The 25,741-nt window shown below is 32.1% G+C and overlaps 1 protein-coding gene across 2 annotated transcripts in view; it reads right to left on the reverse strand.

Annotated features, from left to right (window-relative positions):
- The window catches only part of Ntan1 (N-terminal amidohydrolase 1), a 245,208-nt gene that overhangs the window by 14,609 nt on the left and 204,858 nt on the right, over window positions 1-25,741 (reverse strand). For both annotated transcript variants that reach the window (XM_072534734.1, XM_072534733.1), the window contains exon 4: window positions 18,210-18,392. In XM_072534734.1, the coding sequence (XP_072390835.1) occupies window positions 18,210-18,392 (183 nt within the window). The remainder of the gene's footprint in view (window positions 1-18,209; window positions 18,393-25,741) is intronic.

Raw genomic sequence — 25,741 nt, forward strand, 5'->3', positions numbered from 1 at the left:
TTCAAGTGAAATATACAGGTTTATAAATAATAGCAATGTTTTAGAGGTTATAACGTTTTTCAATAACATTTATTTCAGTGTGGACACCTACCTAATTGTTGGTCCAATTAATTGTTCATTGCTCTACCTAAACAGACAACAGCAAAAACCTGTACTGATTATGGAACCATCAGTTTGTTAAGCCATTTAATAAAAATTTTTCTAAAGATAATACATGGGCGTATCTATAATAAATGCGAATAATACCTAAATGATACACTGTTTGGTTTCCGTGACGGTTTGGAACGAGAGAGGCATTGTTTGGAATGAAAATACTTGCTCAAAGATGTCCTAATATATCTGTAGAGATGTACTGGTGTTTGTTTGACTTCCAAAAGGCATTTTATTGTATTATGCACTCTATATTGATGAAAGTTCTAATGGCTTTGATGACAGAGACGTTCGCATAATTGCAAATTTGCAAAGGAATCAAACATGTCGGCCAGATAGCCAAGCGGGCTGGGCGGCCGGTTCTCATTCGCTTCACTGCGAGATTTTCAGTCGATGTGAGTTCGATCCCCAGCAGTGTACAGAAAACAAAAAGGCTAATGCAGCAGTTTAAAATTCTAAATGAATCTGCGGCTTAGACTAGAATATGCTGGTGTCTGATTGACCTACGGTGGAGCAGTACGGCAAGAGATAAGGGCTTGCGTCTCGGTCATACTCCTCTACAGATCCCTATCGGAAGGGCGTACCGCCTAAATACCGGTGTATATATATCAAACAACATTTGTCGCCCCTACTTTTCAACGTTTACTCTAAACGAATTTTCAGAAATTCACTTTTTGAAAAACAAAAAGGAATAATAATTATTCCTGTAAACGGTAAAGTCATCAATAGTTTACGATATGCGGACGACATACTACTCCCAACATCTACTCAAGAAGATTTGCAAACATTACTTATTATACATTTACAAAAGAGTGTCGTTGAGAGCTATAAGGAAGCAAGTCTTGATCTAAACATACGGAAAACTTGTAAAATAAATAAAAAATACTTGTAATAAGTAAACAATAGAATATTAAATCGTCTATATATATAGTTCCAAACTTAAGCAAATTGATCAAATTGTTTACCTTGGATATTATTTAAACTATAACACAGAGGGTCACGATGAAATTAAATCCAGAATTAAGCAGGCCAGAGCCGGTTTTAGAAAAATGTCCAAGGTATTATGTAACAGAGACCTAAAATTGGCATTGCGGATCAGCCTACTTCGCTGCTGCGTGTTCTCAAGCTTAATTTATGGTGTCGTGTCTTGGAAAGTAAATAAAAATGACTTAAATCGCCTTGAGGCTTACTAAATGTTGTGCTCTAGACGAAGCTTAAAAGTTACTTGGGTCAAGAAGATTCGAAACTCCATAATATCAGAACATCTAACAACTATTAGCAAGACTACTGAGATTATAAAAAGCATCAAGAATAGATAGCTGGAGTACTTCGGACATGTAATGAGAGGACCCACATATAGATTGCTAAAAAATATTATAAAAGGGAAAATAGCAGGCAAATGCAGTCCAGGTCGAAGAAAGACTTCATGTTTAAAGAACTTGCGAGGTTGGTATGACATTAATATTTCTTCTTTTTATGTAGACATGATTCTGTCTGGTCTTCCTACTGGGGAACCGTCTCTTGCCATCTTTTGTTGTAATTTTTCTTATATGATTGTTCCATTCTACTCTTCTATTTCTTACCCAGTCCTTAATGTTCCCCACCTTGCATCTACGTCGTATATCTGTACTTCTAGCTCTATCTCATAGTGTTTTACCATCAATTTTTTTTAGTGTTTTATCTCTGCTGTTTCTAATATCCTTTTTGTCCCCTCTGTGGCAGGTCGTGTTTTTGCTACGTATGTCATTATTGGTATGATGGCTGTTTTGTAAATTGTGCCTTTTATTTTTTTCTGATATTTTTATTTCTTTATATTTTTTCATTAAGACAACCTACGGCTCTGTTCGCTCTATTCACTTGATCTTCAACTTTTGTTTCTTTCTATCTAGCTTATCTAGCTTTCTGTATCTAGATAATAAGATGCCTAGAAATTTAAACTTCATCACTTGTTCTGTTATCTGACCTTCCAGCTGTTATAACCAAACAATAGAAGACTCAGGAAATCTCATTGTCTTATCTCATTGGCAGCTTTAATAGTGTCAGTTAGTTCTTCTTCTACTTTTACTTTTATTGTGTTGTTTTGGTAGATATTTTCCATTGTTTTGAATATTTCCAAAGGTATCTCTCTGGTATTAATACAAACATGTTATTTACAGTGGAAGTAAATAAAATTAAGAAATCTATGATGGTAATCAACGTTCTGAAAGGATATGGTACATGAAGAAGAAGTCGAGTCGTCAGAGATTTGATCTCTAAAATGAAACGAACAAGCTGAATTTTGCTGAGAATCTTAATTTTAAGATCCAAAAAAAAGATGTAAAAAAGATATCCGCTACTACCCCTAAAACCACCCCTCGTACGGGGAAAAACGGAAAACATCGATCAAGAATTTGTACAGTGTAGAAAAAATATTCTAAACGGTAAATGTAGCTGAGTTAGTTTTAAACAAAAATGTTTATTAGTACTTTTTGTGTAGAACGAACCGCTCTCTCAGAAACAATGCTTGAAGCAACCGGCAATTTAGAATATCATTTACGCGCGCGAAATTAACTTTATCTCCTATCTACAAAAATGCGTGTTGAAGGTAAAGAGTGCCACTTCGTATTTAATTTTTCCTTTTGGCAGCAAATAAAGTCAGTTTCTATATGTTCAGATTTTGGTCATTTTTTACGATTTACGATAAAATCAGTACATAAGTATAGAAAAAGAAAAATCGATGGAAGAAATAAAAGTATTGACAAACTATATAAAAACAAACGAAAAAAGTGGGTTATAACAAATATCCTAGAAACATGTTAATTCTGAGAAACATTGGCTAAAGCTTTCCACTCGAGAAATCGTTCTCAAAAAAGATTATTTAAAAATGTTGTTGAAAAGAATGTAAAACCGCCAAAGTTGTTGACAGAGTTCTTATATAACCTTTTTAAAAACGTAATTATCATTACAATCAATTGTGGCTTATTCTCATATAAACACAATATTTAATATAGACATGCCACAAGAAAACAGTTTCAGAACTTTATTTATACTGTTTCTAGAATTTTTATGATTATATGAAATGATAAAATTTAGTAACGAATAACTCCGACTTTCCCAAACGCTAATTTATAATAAGATTATTTTCAAATAATATACATTATTTTATATTAATATAATTATCTTGGAGAAATACGAGAGGTTGTGGGAAATTTAATCTGATAATATCCCTCATTAGATTTCATGCTCTTGAGTTTGATTTCCATCATCAGCGTAAATTAATTAAGCAGTAGACGTGTTGTCAAATTTAATTACATGTTTAGAAAATGATAAACTTATTTCTATCTAGAAAACAATTAAGTATAAAATATGATGATTAATAAAATTAACGAAGCATTTTTTAAAGAAAACCAAAGCTATTTTGACAAATGTTATTTTATTTTTATAAATACTTTATATACTACTTGCTCAACACATTTGTTATATAAATATTTATATAAAAAGCTATTCTGAGTAGTTTTTATTTCAAAATCAGACGAAAATCTTATACCGTCCAAAATTTTTTTAGTTTTGGAAACATGCTAATGTCTGTTTGAGTAAAACAGGGATTTGGATTGCCTCAATGTGAAGTCCAAATATTTGATGAATGATTTTCCTTATCTTGAAAAAGATTTAAAAACTCGTACAACTATACCATAATTGCCAGAAACTGTTGCCATGCCTTTTTGTCCTTTCTAAACAAAGGAAGAAATGCAACCAGGCCAGATTTTTGTAAATATTTTATCTACTGCTTGCTCAACACATTTGTTCTATAGATATTTATGTAAAAAGCTATTCTGAGCAGTCTTTATGCCGAAATTAGACGAAAATATACCGTCCAGAATCTTTTTTAAGTTTGAAAACAGCTAATGTCTGTTGGAATAAAACGGGGATTTGGATTGCCTCAATGTGAAGTCCAAATATTTGATGAATGATTTTCCTTATCTTGGAAAAGGTGTAAAAACTTGTACAACTATACAATAATTGTCAGAAACTGTTGCCATGCCTTTTTGCCCTTTCTAAACAAAGGAAGAAATGCAACCAGGACAGATTTTTCACATCTATATATGTCGTTAAAAAAAAGCTGTGAGTCTGGTCCAAATATTTAATTCAGTACGAAAAGAAATATCGCAATTCGCAAAACCTCAAATAATATACGACACTCAATTAGTAAAATTTTACCAAAATATGTGATAATTTAGAAAATATAAAAAAATATATTAACTTTGAGTTCAATCCACGATAATGTTGAAATAGACGTTCAGTTAAAACATCTAAAACCTCCAAAATTCTACAATCTTACAAACTACGGCATTGACATTATAGTGATATTTTCAAAAAATATACGGCAATGTCTAGTTTCTGAAGATGGCAAATTAAAATATTTATCAATTTATTGGATCCAGCTACAATGAATGCTTAATTGCTTTATTAAAGAAGTAAATAAAAGCTCAGTATCAGCTGTCCGAGCTAACATATATTAAAAATATGACGCTACCAACATTTTTCTTAAATCACAGTATATGATACGTGATTTATTGTTCGAAATAACATACAATTTTAACGCAATATCCAAATGGTCTTTAAAATGAATAATTTATTTTAATATTGAAAAATCCTTTTTAATGCATATCGTTAAAAATAACCCACCACTACCATACTTTATTAATGAATATCCCTTAAACTTGGGAATCTCCCAAGATGATCTCCAAGTGATAAATAGTAAATTTTTCTTATCACATAGTGTTGGCGTGTAAATAAGCATACTGAAAACTGTTTTACACGTATCTCTCTGTTGAGTTTACCGAGAGGGTGTAGAGTCCAGATTTCACTTGTGATAAGATCTTACTGGAAAATGATGTGTAAAGTTGCAAGGCTTGCATTCGGCCGCAACGACATTCGAGCATCGAATGGTGAATTTTTTTACGTTTTGTTCTTTTGTATTCTAATCTACAATTTTGGCCACCATCACAAGTTAAAGAGGAAACAGACAACAGCAAGTTCTAGAGTGAGCTTCTTGTCAAACAGGATATTTAATATCTGAAATATTTGGGATTAAAATACCACATCCAATCTCAATAGTGATAAACAGTTTTAAAAATTTACTTAATCCTACTAGGTTTCAGTTATGGGACTACATTATGTTTCACAATTTTATTTGGCTATCTTATAGTTGAACTCATTTTTCTATAATTGTTATTAGTATTACAATGATATTTTTCTTTCTTTTTTTGGGTATATTTTTGAGCAAATATGGGTAGAGGAGCAGAGCTCATTAATTATTCAATGTCTTCATTGATACTGTTCATGATTCCTTGTACAAATCAGTTTCCGATTCCTTGTGCGTTATAGGATGTCAAAAATTTTTTCTCCTTTTTCTCTTTTCTTGCATTATAATATATATATATATATATATATATATATATATATATATATATATATCTACGGCATAAAGTGAACTCCGCCCATGTTAAAATTCAGGTTTAATTGAGCTCCGTGGTCAAATGGATACCGATATACGGAGCTCACTTGACCATTCCATAATATTGGTTCTGTCGATTCATCAACATGTAGAGTTTCATAATTTATAAAAATTTTTTGGAGCCCGTAAATACCCCTGTATCATAAATGTATATCGTTTAGTTCACGTGTATATATAATAGGGGTCGTTCAGATCTTTTTCATTGTATATTTGAACCATACGTTTATCGGTTTAAGTAAGCTCTGAGAGTTTGGCAACTGTGCGATTATACCGTATATTTTCAACATATACCCTGAACGGTTTATATGGGCTCCTTATTTTTATCTACTATTTGTAGACAGTGTAATGTCATATGCATTACACTGTGTAACAGAGGATATTTTATTACCTGGTATAACTACGTACTAAAAGGTAACTGGTTCTTTAAAAAACAGGTATATAGATACAAAAGGATTTCGGCTTATTATTTAATGGAATGTTCGCTTGCATAGAAAATTTTATTTTTTCTGCATTTTTAGAAATGTTGTTTTTTTATTAAATATAATTTTATTAGTTCAATGCCGAATTCGATGTTTTTTTTTATTACAGAAATTTCGTAATGTATTTTGTTTACGTGAGTATGTCTTTGTACGTTTTATGTAAGCACCCGATTAATAAAAACTACTTTTATTTCATCTACTCTTCTGCGATATCTTGTATAAAGCTTTTTTATTATTTTAGTTCTGGTCTTATTTGTATACTCATATGATATCTCGATAGAAGGTTATCTCAAAATAAATATGGTTAAGTGCTGCAATAGATATTTTTGTGTTTAAATGGGTAGTAGTGTGCACAAAAAGAAAGAATGGTTAATTTGTCTATCAAGGTATATTCGGCAGCAGAAGCATATAGTGCAAGCGTCTATGTTTTAAAGGCGGAAGGACGTACGCCTCATTTTTAGCTGACAAGCATGCGAAGAATATTATTTCTGGTCCTCAATTTACCTTTTAGTTTTAAACAATGATCTGTGACTGATCCCGTGGGATACAAACTATTTTCAAGAAATTTATAGGAAGTCTACAGTTCAACAATTTCATGACATTATTGGATGTTCAGTTTGTGAAAGCGTCTATGTTAGGGAAATTGAGGAGCGCACATGAGTTTTTTAGGGGTTTTGGCTGAAAATTGATTCATAGTTTATTTTTATTGTGCAATAATAGGTGTATCGTCTTTATAATATTAGTCCTATTATCTACCGGTATGAGTTGATCGTTTGGGTAAATGTTATACAGTGTAGGTGCTTTTATGCTACCCCAAGCGAGACCGTTTTTCATCTGCTATTCTTAACATTGAGTGATACAAAAAATATTCTCTTGTGTAGGCATACGCAAATAATATAAGTGAGTTTGTTATCTAAGGGGATATCATATAGTTTTTCGAGAAATATTTGGTAATTTAAGGTGTCGTAAGCGGCATTTAGATTGAAAAATACCACCCCTGATACCCGATATTTTTCGTACCCGTCTTTGATGTGTTGGGTAAGATTTAGCATTTGTAATCTAAATGATCTTCCCTATCTATAGCCACTTTTGTCTTTTAATTTGAGCTTTTCTTCAAATATCGGTGAAATCATATTAACGATCTTGTGCAAAAGTATTTTAAATAGCTGACAAAATAAAGATATTGGCCGATAGTTTTTGTGGTCGTTGGAGTTTTTGCCAGGTTTAAGCAAGGTAACAACTTTGGCTTGTCTCTAGATTTTGGGTGTTTCCATAATTTGAATACAGTTGTTCATCATCCGGATAAGCCATTGTGGTGTTTTTGGTCCAGATTTCGTAATAGTGCTCAGATCCTCAATGTCGGTAGTTGTATTATTTTTCATTAAATATGTAGATGGTGGATCCAAGCTCAACATCGTTGAAAGGTTCTCTGAAAGCTGACTGGTGTTGTCCTTTCTTACTTTGAGTTATTCTTTGCTTTTTTTCCGACAGAGATAGCATGTCTATATCTATAATGTGGTTTTCAGCGATAAGCTTTATACCAAATACCCTACGTTAGGCCCTATATGTGTTTCCTGCACTAGAAATAAGTCAGATTCGTATTTAGCGCATATGTCTGATAAGTTTAAGTACAGTAAAGTTTCTTGATCTCTAGATATACCCTTAACAGTTATAAACATATGTTATTAGAATAGTTGGTCCTAAAAAGGACCAATTTGACAAAATCATATTAAAGGGGCGACTGACGAATTAGCCGATTAATTATTTAATCATTACCCTGGGTATGCCCGATTGTTCTGATCTTCTTAGTACTTAAATTTTCGTAAAGGCTCGTTCTTGAACCCCATAAGTAATGCCTAATATTTTACTTTTTATTGAAAATTTAAATTTTACATGCTGTGTATTACTTTTTGGCGATATTTCGAATCAGATTTGTATAGTAATAATTTAAGGTATTAAAGATCCTGTTTGTGGAAAATAAATAAGTTTGTGATATCGTTCGTAACTCATATATAGATAATAAAAAAATAAACAGTTAAAATAGGTGTAAAAAATTTCAACTTCATACATGGCGCCATTGTTCAGGTGATGATGGGTTTATCACAGATATCAAAGGTTACATTTTAATTCAAGGTTCTATTTGCGTATTTTCAATATTAAAAGAGTAGGAAAAGACATGTTTATGCTTTTATTTTTTTTTAAATCTATTCTATTTTCTTTCTAGAATTCCGTCTTTTTTGAACGACCTGTGGTCTTTTTTCAATTGGGCACTTGTCTAAGGCTATGACAAATACTCTGTCTTCTGCTATTCTACATTAATATGACTGATTCATTTTCTCTTTCTTGCAGCTATTTTATTGTTTATCCTGTCAATCCTGTGTATCTTTTTCTTCTTCTTCTTCTTCTTTTTATATAGACATTACTCTGTCTGTTTTTCAATGTGTCTCCAATAAGTTGCCGTTCCATGGTTTTCGTGGTCTTCTTGTTGATCGTCTTCCTATTGGGTAACCGTCTCTTGCCGTGTCTACTACTCCATTTGTTGTCATTCGGCTTATATGATCGTTCCATTCTACTCTTCTATTTCTTAACCAGTTCTTAATGTTCTTCACCTTGTATCTACATCGTATATCTGTACTTCTAGCTCTGTCCCATAGTGTCTTACCATCAATTTTTCTAAGTGTTTTTATCTCTGTTGTTTCTAACATCCTTTTTGTCCTCTCTGTGTCAGGTCTTGTTTCTGCTGCGTATGTCATTATTGGTCTGATAACTGTTTTGTAAATTCTGCCTTTGGTTTCTTTCCCGATATTTTTATTTCTTCATATTGTTTCATTTAGGCAGCCTGCGGCTCTGTTTGCTCTATTCAGTGAATCTTCCACTTAAGTTTCGAGCTTTCCGTAGCTAGATAATGTGATACCTAGATATTTAAACTCCATCACTTGTTCTATTATCTGACCTTCCAGCTCCAATTAACATATTAGTAAACTTGCTGTTGAAAGCATGCATTTTGTCTCTTTTGAGGAAATTAACAAGTTAAATTTTCTGGCGGTTATATGAAATTGGTGTAGCATACATTTTAAATCATCTTCACTTTGAAAGAATAGTATTGCGTCGTCTGCATAGCAGATTATTTAAATTTGTTTTTCTCCCATTTGGTATCCTCTTTTATTTCTTACTTTTTTATTATTTCATCCATAATCCGGTTGAACAATAGAGGACTCAGGAAATCTCCCTGTCTTATCCCATTACCAGCTTCAATAGGGTCGGTTAGTTCTTCTTCTACTTTTACTTTTATTGTGTTGTTTTGGTATATATTTTCGATTGTTTTGATTATTCAATGAAATTGACATTAATTTGATAGTTTTCATTTTATTAGTACTGATGGTATTTATAGCTTCTGTTGGTACTATATATCAATTTGAACATGTGGAAGTAAGAGCACTCTCTTGTTAGTAATTTCAGTGTAAATTATGACGAAACCAGAAACAACCCATAATATTATCACACACCTCAAAGGTCTGCCTCGCGGTATCTGGGAGACGCAATAATTCGCTTTTGATAGATAAAAACAAAAACCCACTAAGACGAACACAACATAAATCAAAAAAATCCGTCAACCTGTCAATAGGGACATACAATATTAGATCAATGTCTACGGATGAAAAAGTACATGAATTGGAAGAAGAATTAACAAACATAAAATGAGATATCATAGGCCTATCAGAAACTCGACGAAAAGAAGAAACCCAAATACAGCCTATGTCATACTTAAAATAAGAAGAACATCAATTAAAATTATCCAGGTATATGCCCCCATGACAGCTTATGATGACGAAGATATCGAACTATTTTATGAATATATATCAAAGGCTATGGAAGAACATAAAAATCGTCTTATACTACTAATTCGAGATTTCAATGCCAAACTGGGTAGAAAACTAAACAAGGAAGAAACTAAAATAGGAGATTTCTGGTATGGTCAGAGAAATGATAGAGGTGCTACTTTGATGAACTACCTAGAAGAAAAGCATCTATACGCAATGAACTCCTTTTACAAAAAGAAGCCCCAGCGAAAGTGGACATGGATCAGCCCTAATGGATCCACAAAAAATGAGATCGACTACATACTGTCCACGGAACGATATATCATTAAAGATGTAACAGTTCTTAACAGATTCACAACAGGTAGCGATCACTGGATGGTCAGAGCAAAAATTAGTGTTGACGGTAACTATGAAATGAAAAGAAAAATAATTAAAACCTGGGATCTAGTAGATAGAAACAAACTAGGGCAATATAAAGAGATATACAAAGACCTATTAAAAGAACAACTTACTTAAAAATTAGACAGTGATGACAAAGATATAGATGAAATAGACAACATACTTACAGCAACGATGATTACATCAGGAAAAGAAATAGCAAAAAAGGATCTAAAAAAGAACAACTATATATCAACAGAAACAAAGAAGCTTATGGATAAAAGAAGGAAGCTATAGAATATGTAAAAATCAATAAAACAATAAGCAGAATGATAAGAGAAAATAAGAGAAAAGAACAAGAAATAAAAATAGAAAAAGTAATACAAAACAACAAAAATATGAAATGCTTAAGACCGAAATTAGGTAAGTGTGAAATAAACAAAATAAAAGATGAAAACGGACTAGAAACAAACATTAAAGATGACATTATAAATATTATCCACCATTTCTACTCAGAACTATATAAAACAAAAAAGGAACCACCAGAAACAATTAAAAACCAACTTAAGGCTAAAGTAAAAAATATCAACTCAGAGCTACAGCCAGAAATAAGCAAATCAGAAATAAAGAAGGCATTGAAAGAAATGAAAAACAACAAATCGCCTGGAAAAGATGGAATAACTGCAGATATGCTGAAATATGGTGGAAAAGTGGTAATTAACACTCTACATTCCCTTTTTAACAAGATATTAAAAGAAAAAAGAATCCCAAACAACTGGAAGGAATCCGTAACCATTATCCTACACAAGAAAGGGAATAAAGCAGATATAAAAAACTACCGTCCCATAACACTCCTCAATGTAATGTATAAACTCCCAACAAAAATTTTAACCAATAGATTGAAGACAAAATTCGATGGAAACCCAACAAGCTGGTTTTAGAAAGGGATTCAGCAAAAGTGACCATTTACTAAGTATGAAAATACTTATAGAACGAGCAAATGAATACCATATTCCTCTATATATAGCGTTCATAGATTTCGAAAAGGCTTTCGACAGTGTCGAACATTGGGCAGTGAAAAGTTCTTTGATTAACAGCAGAATTGACCACAGATATACGGAACTAATAGCCAATATATATAAGGAAGCCAAAACAACAATTAAAGTATATGAATAAACAAAATCAATACAAATAAATAGAGGCGTGAGACAGGGTGACACAATATCACCGAAACTTTTCAATCAGGCTCTGGAAGATATTTTTAAAAGATTAGAATGGGAAGAAAAAGGTATAAAAATTTGTGGACAACGCTTGAACCATCTAATATACGCTGATGACATCGCATTGATAACAGATAAATGAGAAGAATTATTTGAAATGATGAAAGAACTGGACGTAGAAGCTGGAAAGATAGGCCTTATTATGAATTACAGCAAGACCAAAATTATAACAAATACAGATGAAAACATCACAATGAGGATCGGACAAGATGAAGTAGAACAAGTTCAGGATTATATACAGATTGAACCAATTTAAAACGGAACATACAATTTAATATATGTCTGTTTGAACTGCATTTGAAATAGTGGACCAATATAAAACTTGGACAAAAATAAATACATACCCGGTGATAGACATTGTATAAAATATCGTTCAACTATCTGTCTCCTTTAAAGGAAAGAGGAGTTTGCCTAATAGTCGGAGAGATAGAGCCGAAATTTTGAACTGATCAGTAATATGACATTTCTCTATTGGAATATATTCATTGTATCTGGGTTAAGACTTTGCCTTACAGGCGGACGTCCCTCGTGGTACAGGGGGTGGCTATACAGGGATGAAGTTGAAATTTTTTTCGGAAAAATTAACGATCGATAATATGGCTGAAAATTTGCCCAGAGTAAGATCTTGGTATAACTAGACGAAATCCCAAAGGGCGGATGCGAGAGTAGATACATAAGGGGTGGCGGACAGGGGTGAAGTTGCAATTTTTTGGGGAAAAATTAACGATAAGTAGTATGTCCGCCATTTTCATGGCTTATTATTTAGCCCCTAAAAACTCTAAATCCAAAAGGGCGGACAGCTGGGTTGGTACAGAGAGCCACAAAACGGGGTCAAATGTACCACTTGCCTGCGCATTTTAGGTCTCGGTAACAATTTTCAAACTGATTTTATTATGATATTTTTATACCGATTGATTTGAAAATTTGTATGCTCACTGCTGTTACTATTCTGAGAAGCGTCAAGTAGAGTTTTCCTCAAAATTTTCCAAAAAAATTTCCGTAAATGAAAATTTTCGTAATTTTTTGAGGTAAAATCTAATTTGTAGAATCCTTTCAATTTTCTGTAAGTTATATCATGATTTTTTTCCAAAAATTTTCAAACGATTTTTCCGATAAGAAAAAAAAATTTAGAAAAACTTCGTCATTTTTCTCACTCTCATTGATGTTATCACATTCATAATCTTCGTCACTTTTACTTTCAATAATATCACATTCATTATCTGCTTCATTTTCAATCACTACTTCTCGAACTGATTCTGGCATCTGAGGTCCACTAAACCATTTGAATTTATATGTTTCATCTTCAAACTCCCAACCATGTTCTTCAACAATCAATTCTGTTGGTACTTTTTTATGAGCATTTGTCCAAATATTTGAAATATAATGAGCTCGCAGTAGATGTTGGTGTAATTCATCTTGACATGGTGGTAAGCTTGAAGCATCGAAATTTTTTAGTTTTTTTTTAAGGCTCGTTCACATCATGCAACTTATACTGCCGGTTAAATAGTAAAAATCTGACATCGTTTACTTTTCTTTTTGGAATTGTTCTCGTCAGTCCTGTTCCATATAAGTGACTAAGGTTTCAAAAACTTCATTACAATCGAAGTCAGTCAAATCGAAGTTGAATAAAAGCATCTTGATACTTATTACATTTAGCGCATGCGTCTAGAATTACTGATCTAAATGAACGCGCATCATTATTATTTTAATATTTTAAAATAATAATGATGCAAAATTAATGTCCAAACAGAATTTGTAAAATTATAATTAACTAATGAAAAAAAATTCAATCAACTTGAAAGTTAAAAAAAATCGGTTGCCTGTAAAGTCGGTTTTACGGGCGAAGATTTTACGTGACAACGTCTTTTTCTCGGTAGAATATTTATTGATATGAATATTATTAAATTGCACAATAGGAACAAGGAATTGAATGAAAATAAGAATTGCACAAATTTTAACTATAGAAATATATTTTGTTTACTAAAACATTGTACATGTAAACTTAAACTTAACTAATTTCTATTTGAGTGATTTTGTTGAGGATAGGACGATGATAGGAGAAATATGAAATGAAAGGAAGTGTTTCTGCTGTAATGTGTCTTGAACGCCAAGAACGCTCGAGAAAGACAGAGACACAAGCACGGAAGCACGCACCGATTCAACGCGCCTAATTCTCTAGTGCTGCGCGCGCAGCGGACCGATCATGTTTGAGTGGGAGAGAGACGCAAGGCATTCGCCGGTCCGGCGGGCCTCTCTCTCGTTCGGTGACTCACTGTAACAGACGTGAGCGGGCGTTACACTTTTTCATGAATGACTCCGAGCCACAACCTAATTTAAGACGTTGTCACGTCAAAAAAATATTGAAAATATCTACAAAGTAAATTTCAAAACTTAAAAAATTGATAAGTCCACTATTAAATTGATTTTTATTAATAATTATTTATAAAATGTTAAAGGAATTCTACAATTTGAATTTTACCTATTGATAAATAGAAATAATATATTTTGTATTTGATTATTAATGTAATAATAAATCAAATTTTTCTTATATCTGAACAATCATTATTTATGCAATGTAAATTTAAAAACCTTTTTATTGTAATAAAAAATAAGTAAAATTACTATTTGTTATACCAAAAATATTTAATAGTTAACATTATAAATTCGGCCCTATCTCTTGGACTATAAGGAAGCGATAAGTGGATTGACAGCATAATAACTGCTTTTTAAGTCTAGTTTTTCAGTGATTCTAGGCAACCTATTTGGGTGGAGTTTTGACTTGTTCTTGAATGAGTTCCGAATCCAGTAGCCCGCTGAAGTATTGGATTTTTATAATATAATTATTTGACAACCTTTTGTTGGCCAACCACCTAGAGCGGAGTTGAGCCGAAATACATTGATTTCGTATGTTCCGTTTTAAATTCGTTCAATCTGTATATCTGGGTCAAACTATAAAACGTAACAAAGAAAACCAAACAGCAGAGATAAAAAGACGAGTTAGACTGGCATGGGCGGCATTTGGCAAACTAAGCTACATTCTTAAAAACAAAAGATATCCACAGCATCTTAAGACTAAAGTATACAATCAATGCGTACTCCCTGTTCTAACTTATGGTTCTCAAACGTGGACATTTACAAAAGCAAACATGGACATAACCATAAAAACCCAAAGAGCAATGGAAAGACAAATGTTGCAGATAAGACTAATGGATAAAAAGAGAAACAAGTGGATAAGAGAGAAAACAAAAGTGAGGAATGTTAGACAAGAAGTTGCAAAATTGAAATGGAGATTTCCCGGGCACAATATAAGACAAAAAGAAGACCGATGGAACAAAATTCTTATAAGTTGGAGACCGTGGGAATATAAACGAAGCAGAGGAAGGCCCCAAATGAGATGGGCAGATGATATCAAGAAGCACGTGGGCTCTAGGTGGATAAATATACCGACAGACAGAGAAGAATGGAAAGGATTGGGAAGGCCTATGTCCAAAGACCGAAAAAGGCTAATTAGATAGAGACAGATTCTCCCCGTGTGATCTTAGTATTTCCGTTGATTGAATAGTATAGGGTATCCAATATTTTAATTAACGGTATGTCAGAGTTTTATAAATTTTATATATATTTGCAAAATGAAGAAGAAAGTTAAGCACAGGCAGTTAAACAGCTGATCTGTCAATTTAGAAGTAAGAGCAAGTACCAACTTGCTGAAAAGCATACCATACACAAAAGGGATAATAAAATGTACTACACAAACTATAGCGATATAAGCTATATATAAGCTATATATCTATTAATTATTAGGATATACAATATTTTTTCTAATACACCTGGAACGATTGAGGGAATAATCAATTATTGACTATTAGGCAGTTAATTAGAAATGTTGGGAATACAAAAAAAAACATTAAACTAGTTATTTATAGATTTTAAACAAACACTGATATAATCATAAGAATAAAACTATGAAATACCATGGCAGAACTAGGCTTACCTAATAAACTAATTAATAAAGTATCTTACTGTCGACTTATTTTCAAATGTACTGCAAAGAGCTTTAAAAAATGTGAACGAATTATTAACAGCTGTTTTGAAAACTAAATATTATGAGACGAATTGGGGATATTATATTACACAAACTAAACCGCTTGCCTACAAAAAATATTAGGAAAATATGATACGACGCGAAAGACTAATGACTTTACAGCTAATTGCCACATAAGTATCAATGTAACTATAGCTCGCAAAATGGGTTCAATTACATTGCAATTTTTAAATTTTTCGTGAAAAAATGAAGTGATTGATTGTTGTTTTGAAAAGGTAAGTTGTTTTTTATTTTTGTATTCCTATCATCTGATATTGTAATATCAACAACATTTTTCATAATATATTCTGAAATGCGCTTTCTCTTACTGATAACGAACAAAAGTTTTATTAACTTCTCGTTAATATAATTATGTAGGAATTAAGAAATTTATCTTGTTCTTACTATAGTGCTAAAGCACAAATGTAGTCATAGTCTACCGTATTTTTTTCATAGTGGTCATAGTTTTTAATTGTAGTATAGCTTATGTGTTTATAATAACTAGTGCAGAGAAAATAATAAAAATTTTTACCCTGTGCTTTATGTTTATTATCCTTTATTGTATTGGAACATCTAGAAGTATAGCAATACATTTTAATTGTTGAACAAAAGAGAAAATAAAAACACTTTTTGTGGTGTGCCACTTAACCATACACAAAATTGTACACAAATAGTCAAATGGTAGTAAAAGTTTCCGATATAGGCCGCCAGACGGTAGAGGCACCGCCGCGCTCTATGTCTATACTATGAGATGTTTTTCATACAGTTTTCGGATCAGATTTTTTCAAAACATCAAATTACATCTTCTTTTTGCCTTTCTTTATTTAGGCTAACCGCTACTGTTTTTTCTTCAGCGTTTCTGCTTAATCTACATTAATGTTATTATATTTACAATTCTTTCTGGAACGAGCTATAATTTTTCTCAAATAACCATTTTGTGTGGTTTAGTCGCCTTAAGGTTTAGCATGCTTTGTCAGATGCTCTTTAAAGTCCCTTTTAATATTAATATCGTTTGAGAAATTTTTCCCAGATACTTATATTTCGTTTTGATTTTCAATCTTCTTTTAATGTTAGTTTAAATGGTCCAGTAGTGTGTTCGTACAGTTCAGTTATAAGCAAAATTAGGTGTTGTTGTACACCTAATTCTTTTAGTATCAGTCATAAGTGTATCCATTTGACTCTGTCGAACGCTTTACGATAATCTATAAAACAAATCCATAGTGGGATATTGAATTCCCTAGACTTTTATACTTTTTTTGGACTATTATAATAATAGCTTTAAAATTAAATGTTTAGTGAAATTCTCTACGCGACTTTAATGCATTAAATATTTTAATTAAAAATCGACATATCTATTGAAATTAGGCAGTAAAAAAGTATGTTATTAAAGATTGATTTATAAATTATTGTAGTTTAAATTCAACTACGCTATAAAACAAACATTGCATGTCATAAACTGCAGTAATCCAAAAATTACAAAGATCTCCCTGTTGTTTGAGTTTTCTTTAATTATATTAATAGGGTAACAAGCATTATAATCCTACCGAAGGGGCTTCTACTTTCATAAACTGTTACACGATTACTCTATCCGATGTACGTACATTTATGAACTAAATGTTTTAGTGACAATGCCTTTTAATAAAAAATACTAATTAATAAAAATGGAAACTTAACGTTTCCACGTTTATAATAGACACTTTGTTATGTTTAAAAATATATAAAACAAGTAATATAAATTACCGCCTTGTTTATTAAAACTAAAAAGTAAAATAAAGTTATGTGTCGGTTAACAATTTATATTTAACTACATTAGCCAAATAATCATGAAATTTCTCCATGACTAAATTGATGGATATTTAAATAAATTTCAAGTTCCAAAATGTACCAGCTGTAAAATTTGAAAATCTACTACTAATACAATTATTGGCAACATCTCAGGAGATTAGAAGTGTACGCAAAATGGTAAATACGGATCCCACAAATGATTTATCCTGTTGTGGAGTCCACTTAATCCTACATGTTGGTCGGAGTCTAAATAAAGCGCTACTTAGATAATACTATACACGGTGTATATTCTACTGGAGTTAGTATGATACCGTTTTAGAACGGAGCTCAGATTAACCGCTAGATGTATATATATATATATATATATATATATATATATATAATTATATATATATATATAATTATATATATATATAATTATATATATATATATATATATATATATATATATATATATATAATTATATATATATATATATATATATATATATATATATATATATATATATATATATATATATATATATATATATTTATGTAGTAAATTTATCACATATATACGTACTAGATACTATTTGATATATGATTGGCAAATTTATTCTTTGTTTCCCGTAGAGTAGGGTAATTCTATCAATGTTTCAGTACAGTAAATAGTTGACTTTTCGATAAAACTACAACTTAATAACAGCGGCATCGTATACTTAATATAAATAAGGTTTAAAATTAATTTATACGTACTTAAAACATTGTAAAATATTTCATCAGAATAATGCCTTGGGTCATTAAATCCACCAATAAGCTGAAGTTCTATTCGACCTTCTGGATATCCTAGTGCTAGTTCCTGAACTCTTTGAACCATTGTGCACACAGCTTCGTCTGTTCCCGATCCATCCAAATGAGCCATTGCTACTGCTCCAGAACCTAAAATTAAAAATTAAAGTTTAATACAACTGTATATTTAATAATACAAACTCTAAACTTTCCTAAATTTTTTTCAATAGTTTAGACATTACAGTCTATTTTATACAAATTTTTACGTTAACAAAGCAGTTACGTAATTTTTGACATCCATGTGATGTGCACTAACATAGCTTTTTATTTTTTTAAATTTTGATAAATTTGATTTCTGGTAGAATTAGTTATGTTGTGTTGTTATTATCATTGGATATTGCCCGTTGTATATATAAAAATGAAATTGCCTGCGTATGTCATCTTCTAAAAATCATTTTAATGAGCAAAATTGAAGGTTAAAGAAGAGCAAGTCGCAAACGACACTCTCGTTCTGGTGTGATATAAGGAACTGGTGCGACATAACTGATATCAATACAATAATAAGTAGAACAGAAGAAGGATCCTTACGTATAATCCATATAGCATTAATGCCTACACGCTGCATAGCGTATGGAACCAGAAGAAGAAGAGGAAGAAGAAAAAGAAGAAGAAAAAGAAGAAGAAGAAGAAGAAAATATAATTATGATTATAACTAACAAAAACAGATTTTTAATTATATGCAAGAGTTAGTGTATGTTTGTGTATATAAAAGGATAAATTAATACGACTAATAATAATAAATATATTAAATATAAAAAATACCATTATTTCTTATTCAGGGAACCACTTATCTAATACCGAAGGTTTAAAATAACACACAAGATCCACTCAAGTACCGCCCAATTATTTGTCTTGGAACTTGGTACAAATTTGTCACATTCTGTATAGCCCAGCGTATCTACCAACATTGTAGTTTGAACACTATCATAGGGCCTCAACAGAAAGGATGTGCTAAGGGTTTCATGGACTGCAAAGAACAACTTATAATCGACTCAGTCATTTCTAACCACTCGTACATAAAAAAGGAACCTTTTTACTGCCTTCTTTGCGTACAAGAAGGCCTTTGATTCAGTACTGCATGAATGGCTTATAGATATATTGAAAATATATAAAGTCAATGATAATATGACGGAGTGGAAGCATATAATGATGGAGTGGAAGACTAAAATTCACCTTTAAATAGCTGGAAAAACAATATCGCAACAGAAGAAATCTCAATTAAGTTGGGTCTTTTTCAGGGGGGCTCGTTGAGTCTACTTTGGTTCTGTTTGGCGATAAACACACTATCTCAGCTACTGAACTTCACTAACTCAGGTTTAAGTATAAAAAATCACAATACTGTTTTGGAAAAGCTTAATCAGCTACTTTATATGGATGACTAAAAATTAATGACACTCTATATATACATATAATCACTAATTGGAAATATTCTCAACTGATATCAGTACGGTATGCACTTTAAACTAGACAAGTGCCGTGTTCTAAATATAGTCAAAGAAAAGGTTTAACCAAGAGGTTTCGATGTGCAAGATGGCCAAAATATCGAGGCAATGGGTGACTATAATATGTACAAATATCTCGGAATATAGCAAGTACGGAAAATTGACCATAAACAAATAAAAACCAAACTAACTTCTGAGTTTGTGCGACCTCTAAATCGGTCATATCTTAATAATAAAAATCTGTTTAAGGCAATAAATAGGCCTGTTCCACGTTTAGCTACTCATTTGGTATTTTGGTATTTTAAAGTGGTCAAAACGGATATAGAAAGTCTTTAACAGAAAGTAAGAACACTTCATACAAAGTCACAAAAACATCATCCACGCAGTGCAGTAGAGATAACAACATTACCGTGGTATCAACGGAGAAAAGGACTTATTGACATAGGTGAGCAACTGGATAAACAGGTTGCTAATTTTAAGAACTTATTTTCAGGTACAGGCTGAGACAGCTAGTTTACATCGAACAATTTTCCCAGTAGATGAAACAACTCCGCTCATACTGAGGGAACAAGAAATGCGCATAAACCACCTGATATAGGTGACAAGCCTCAATAAGATCAGCCAAGAATTTGTCGACAATACAGCTTCGAACTATTGGTTGACATTAGGAAAGATTTTTTCCGAGACAGAGGGTTTCCTACTTGCCATTCAAGATCCGCTTATTCCAACTAAAAATTTCCTGAGATATATTGTCAAAGACCCTCAGGTCCAAAACGACAAATGCCGATATAGATGTCAAGCCCAGAAACCATCTAACATCTTACGGGGCTAGCCGTTTGTCGGAGCTGTTTATAAAGAACGCCATGACTCAGTAGAAAAGATTTTTTACCAAGAACTAGCTAGCTAACTGAGAGTTCTCCAAACCGACTATCTTCCTTATTACCCATATGACCCTAACAGAATGCTTGCACAAAGCTATTCTACTCTCGACATCCAGATGTGTGAACATTTTTGGGAGATACTCTAGTATCTCTTAGATTAAGTTTATATTGTTGTCTTTAAAGGAAATGTACATAATTGAAGTCTACATTACAAAGCCGTCTTTCCACTATTGAAACATTTACCAAAAAGTGTTCCATTAATTAACTTTTTTTAACTTTTAAATTAAAAGTTTAGAAGATATTTAGCAAAAATATTTTAATTAAAAATTGGGGAAATATTTATATCGTCACCTATCTGTAGATAATATTGTAATTAAAATTTAAAAAATAAAGAATACAAATTGATTTTAAATTATTTTCATTACATATAAATTATGCAAAATCGTTATTATATTTAAGACTAGAGTTTTATTTATCTCTTAGTTTTGATAAGAAAAGGAAAACAACCATCTGTTTGTTGAAATATATTTTTTAAATTAATTAAAGAGCAACAATGCTTTCAAGGTTCAGTATATATAAATAAATCGGTTTAAAATAGCTTGTTTTGTACCACAGGATGTACCCTGCATAGTATTTGAGTCATACAGTAAGAATCAAAAGATCAGTAGGAAGTCCAGGATGTTATTTGGAATCTATGTTTTAGTAACGACTCTATTTTTTTTTTTAAATACTTGGGGAAATAATATTGACCATTTATTAAGTTTCATTGTGCTGTATGGAGTCAAGATTTGATAACTTAAAATGAAGATTTTGAATAGGATCGAAGTGGACGTGTGGACACTTCGTCATTTGCTGCGTATTCGGTAGACTGCTCACCTCACAAATGTTAAAGTTTTGAGAAGTAGAAAACAATTTTTGAATACGGTAAAACACTATAAAATATTTTACCTGAACCTTTGTTGAGGGGGTTCCTATAATTCATACCAAAACTAAAATTACGAGAAACAATTACATATAAGGGATTTGTGTGGACTAGCAGATGCCACTACTATATTTCGCTGCTCTAAATTTTACATCTTACGACCATAGAAAACAATTCTAATCTAATCGATGTGTAACTTTGTCCATGGCTCTCGAAAAGAAAGATCAAAATTAACTAACAATAAGACTTTCCAATCAAAACCTCTTTTAAGTGTACAATTGGTGCTACATTTTAAAGCAAAAGACTGCTAGTTTTTTACTTTAAAATTTCAAAAAAAGGCGTTTAAAAATGTATTTTTTTAAATGTCTTTTTTGAGATTTCTATCTGCGTTTACCCAGGTCCATTTTTTTGTTACGCTTTTCTTTAGTAACGTATTTATAGTATATATATCATGTTCATGTAAATATTTTAGGAGTGTACATTCGTCTTAGTTTTGGTTTTAAACTCCGTGAGGACCTACTGAAGTCTCTGCGTTGTCTTCTCTACTTCCGATTTTGGAACTGATGGTGCCTATAAGCATTTCATAGTAGCACTTTAATTTGGTTAATGGTTAATGAAATCAGATAAAAAATAAATAAAAACAATAATAACGGAATCAACAGAGAAAACTGTCGGAAAAGCAAAGAGACAAAGAAGTGTGGAATGGTATGATGATGAAAGCAGAACTACAGTAGAGAAAAACAAAAAAATTATAAGGTGTTAATAAGAATACGAAAGATATGGGCTGCCTCAATTAATTCTTCAAGGAAAAGTAGAAGGAAAACGGGGACCAAGAAGACGAAGTATTTCCTGCGTAAAAAATCTACGTACGTAGTTCAACACAACAACCACAAATCTTTTCAGAGCCGCAGTTTGCAAAATACAGATTGTCATGATGGTCACCAACATCCGAAATGGATAGGCACTACAAGAAGAAGGTAAGAATAATTAAAAAAAAGCTTAAATGCAGCAAATGAAAAAATAAATAAAATGAGACAATATATTATACAGCGGACTAGCACATTGAAAATTCGAGTTATGAAGAAGTAGTTCAGATAACAAAGAAACTAAAAAACAATACAGCGCCAGTGATGGACGGAGATAAGAATATATTTGACGGAATATATTTGAAAGGAGATAAGAAAGAATGCCAGAGTGGCTAATTAAATTGCTAAATAGAGTATACAAAATTCTTGTAATATAAAAACGTTTAGTACAAATATATATACTTGAAAAAAAAAACGGATAGAGTAAAAAAGTTTAAAAGGTTTTATTCACATTCTACTTGCCCATAATTATTTCTGTAGCAAATTTTGTTCAATTTGTAGAATATATGCCATATAATGCATAATATGCATGCGCTACGCAGGGCCTGCGTAGCGCAAGCGGTAGGATGCTTGCCTAGCACGCCGGTGGTCCGGAGTTCGAATCCTACCGCCGGCAAAGAACAACTAGACATTTTTAAAAATGTCTATAGGCCCCAGGTCGACTCAGCCTAAATAAAATGAGTACCTTGGGTAAAACCAGGGGTAATAATGGGCGGTTGAAGCTTAGCACTGGCCATGTTACCTTCCTTGTATACCGTAGGCCCTAGATATAGCAGACTACCCTGCTATACTCCCAAAGCCGCGAAGCGGTATAAAACGGGAGACTATTATTATTAATGCAAAATACATCTACTGAGATATATATTTGTACTGTCTTCATATTGTGTGTAATATATGTAATTTTACCTTGATTTTATTTTAAACATTGTTATAAAAAGTAAAACCTATGTTTTATGTAATTTTATTTCAAAAGAAGGGTAAAGGGGTCATAATTCAATATTTTATTTTGCCTCCATAGTTTCAATATTACTGTTTTTATGTTCACACATTTGCATTGTGAGCTTACGGACTCAAAACACAAACTAAGAGAAAAACTGCTGAAGAAATAAATATCTAAAATATATCTGTGTTTTGTCTTTCTAGATTAAAATTTGAAAATAATATTTTCACATTATATTTATCCTTCATGATACAAATATTAGATCCATAGAAATATCCATAGTCATATAATTTCAGTGTATCATGTGTAACCTAAAAATTGATTCCTATATTATGACAAAAGTTAATTACATTTGTCAATCCCACCACATCTAAAAATGACGTCATATAAACTTGTCACTAGTTCCAGCCAATGAAATCGCTATTATAGGACTTGCCTTTATTGTTTGACTTTTTTCCTATACCATGACCTTTACTAATTTCCACTATGCCTATTGTAAGAAATATTCTTAAAAAAATATAAAAAATAGGACAGATGCTTTTCACTAAGTTCGCTTTGTCAAATGTCATTTTCCTACTATTCTCGATAAACTGCACATAAAATTTGGCATAGATACGATTGGACAGAAATATTTAACCATATATTTCTTATATATATAATATATATATAATATATATTATAATACAAGATAGACTGACTGCTGCAATTCTACTAGACTAGAACGGACTAGTATTGCAACGATCAGTCTATCTTGTATTATATGACTATGGTAACAACATCGCATCATTATATAGGGTAAGGGTAAGGGTTGACCCTTAAGGTTCAAGAAACTACAGAAAAGTGCAGTTAAACAAAAGATAGACGTTAAGCAACTGAAAAACGCAACTATACTGGAAAGGACAAGAGAACAGGTAAACAACAATCTTAGAAACATCGCTGCAAAAAATAGGAACACAGGCAATGTAGAGAATAAATGGATGGAGATAGAAAAGGCGCTTATGACAGCTGGTGAAGGCTCCTTAGCTCCAAGCAAAATTAGGAAAAAGACAAAATACAAAGAAGTGAACCGTGAAATTAAGAGAAAAATTAGAGAAGCCAAAAAGAACTGGGTTCTGGACAGTTGCAAGGAAATAAAAGAATATGATAGAAAGTACGATAGCTTTAACGTGCATAAAAAGATCAAGGAAATAACATGTAAAAAAGTAAAACAAGCATCCATAGTAAAGGACAAAAAAGGTAAAATAATTACAGATTTAAATGAAAAACTGGCAAGATGGACAGAATACATTGAAGAACTTTTTGCAGATGAAAGACCAGAAATAGCAGTGGCAGAACCTACAGACGACACAACAGGGCCTGAAATCCTAAAAAGCGAGGTAGGATATGCTATAAGGAACACAAAAGGGGGTAAAGCTGCAGGACCAGATGAAATTCCTGTAGAATTGTTGAAACTAATAGACGACAACGCACTTAAAATAATGGTGAACCTCTTTAACACAATTTATAGAACAGGCATCATACCGAAGAAATGGCTCTCCTCTACTTTTGTCACAATCCCGAAGACGAATAACGCCAGAGAGTGTTCAGACCACAGAACTATAGCATTAATGAGCCACATACTAAAAGTATTTTTAAAAATAATTCACAAAAGGATATTTAATAAATTAGAAGAGGACATAAGCGCCACACAGTTTGGATTCAGAGGTGGACTGGGAACACGGAAAGCTTTGTTTGGTCTGAGTGTGTTAGAAAGATGTTTGGATGTAAACCAAGACCTCTACGTAGGTTTCATAGATTTTGAGAAGACCTTCGATAAAGTCTGACACCAAAAGCTGTATGAAATCCTAAGAAGCAAAAACATCGACAGTCGCGACATTAACATCATATCCAGGTTGTACTGGGGACAAACAGCAAAAATCAAAGTTGATAATGAGTTAACCGAAGAAATTGAGATTCGTCGAGGTGTGCGTCAGGGTTGTGCGCTTTCTCCACTATTATTTAATATATATAGCGAAACAATATGTCAGGAAGCGCTCCTAGAGCAAAACATTGGTATAAACATTAACGGAGAGTTAATTAACAATATACGATACGCTGATGACACGCTAATAGTAACAGATAACCTAGCAAATTTACAGTTTTTGATGGAAAACATAAACACCCATACCAAAAAGTATGGTCTAAAACTGAACATCAAAAAGACTAAATTCATGATTGTAACAAAAACGCTATACACCACTGTGAATTTAACCATAAATAATCAGCCAGTTGAAAGAGTTACGTCCTACAAATATTTAGGGGTTTGCTTCACTAATACTAATGACCAGACAAGAGAAATCAAGAGGCGAATAGAGATAGCGAGACAATCGTTTGTCAAAATGAAAAAGT

The sequence above is a fragment of the Diabrotica undecimpunctata genome, chromosome 6 (assembly GCF_040954645.1).
Source record: "Diabrotica undecimpunctata isolate CICGRU chromosome 6, icDiaUnde3, whole genome shotgun sequence".
Lineage (NCBI taxonomy): Eukaryota > Metazoa > Arthropoda > Insecta > Coleoptera > Chrysomelidae > Diabrotica > Diabrotica undecimpunctata.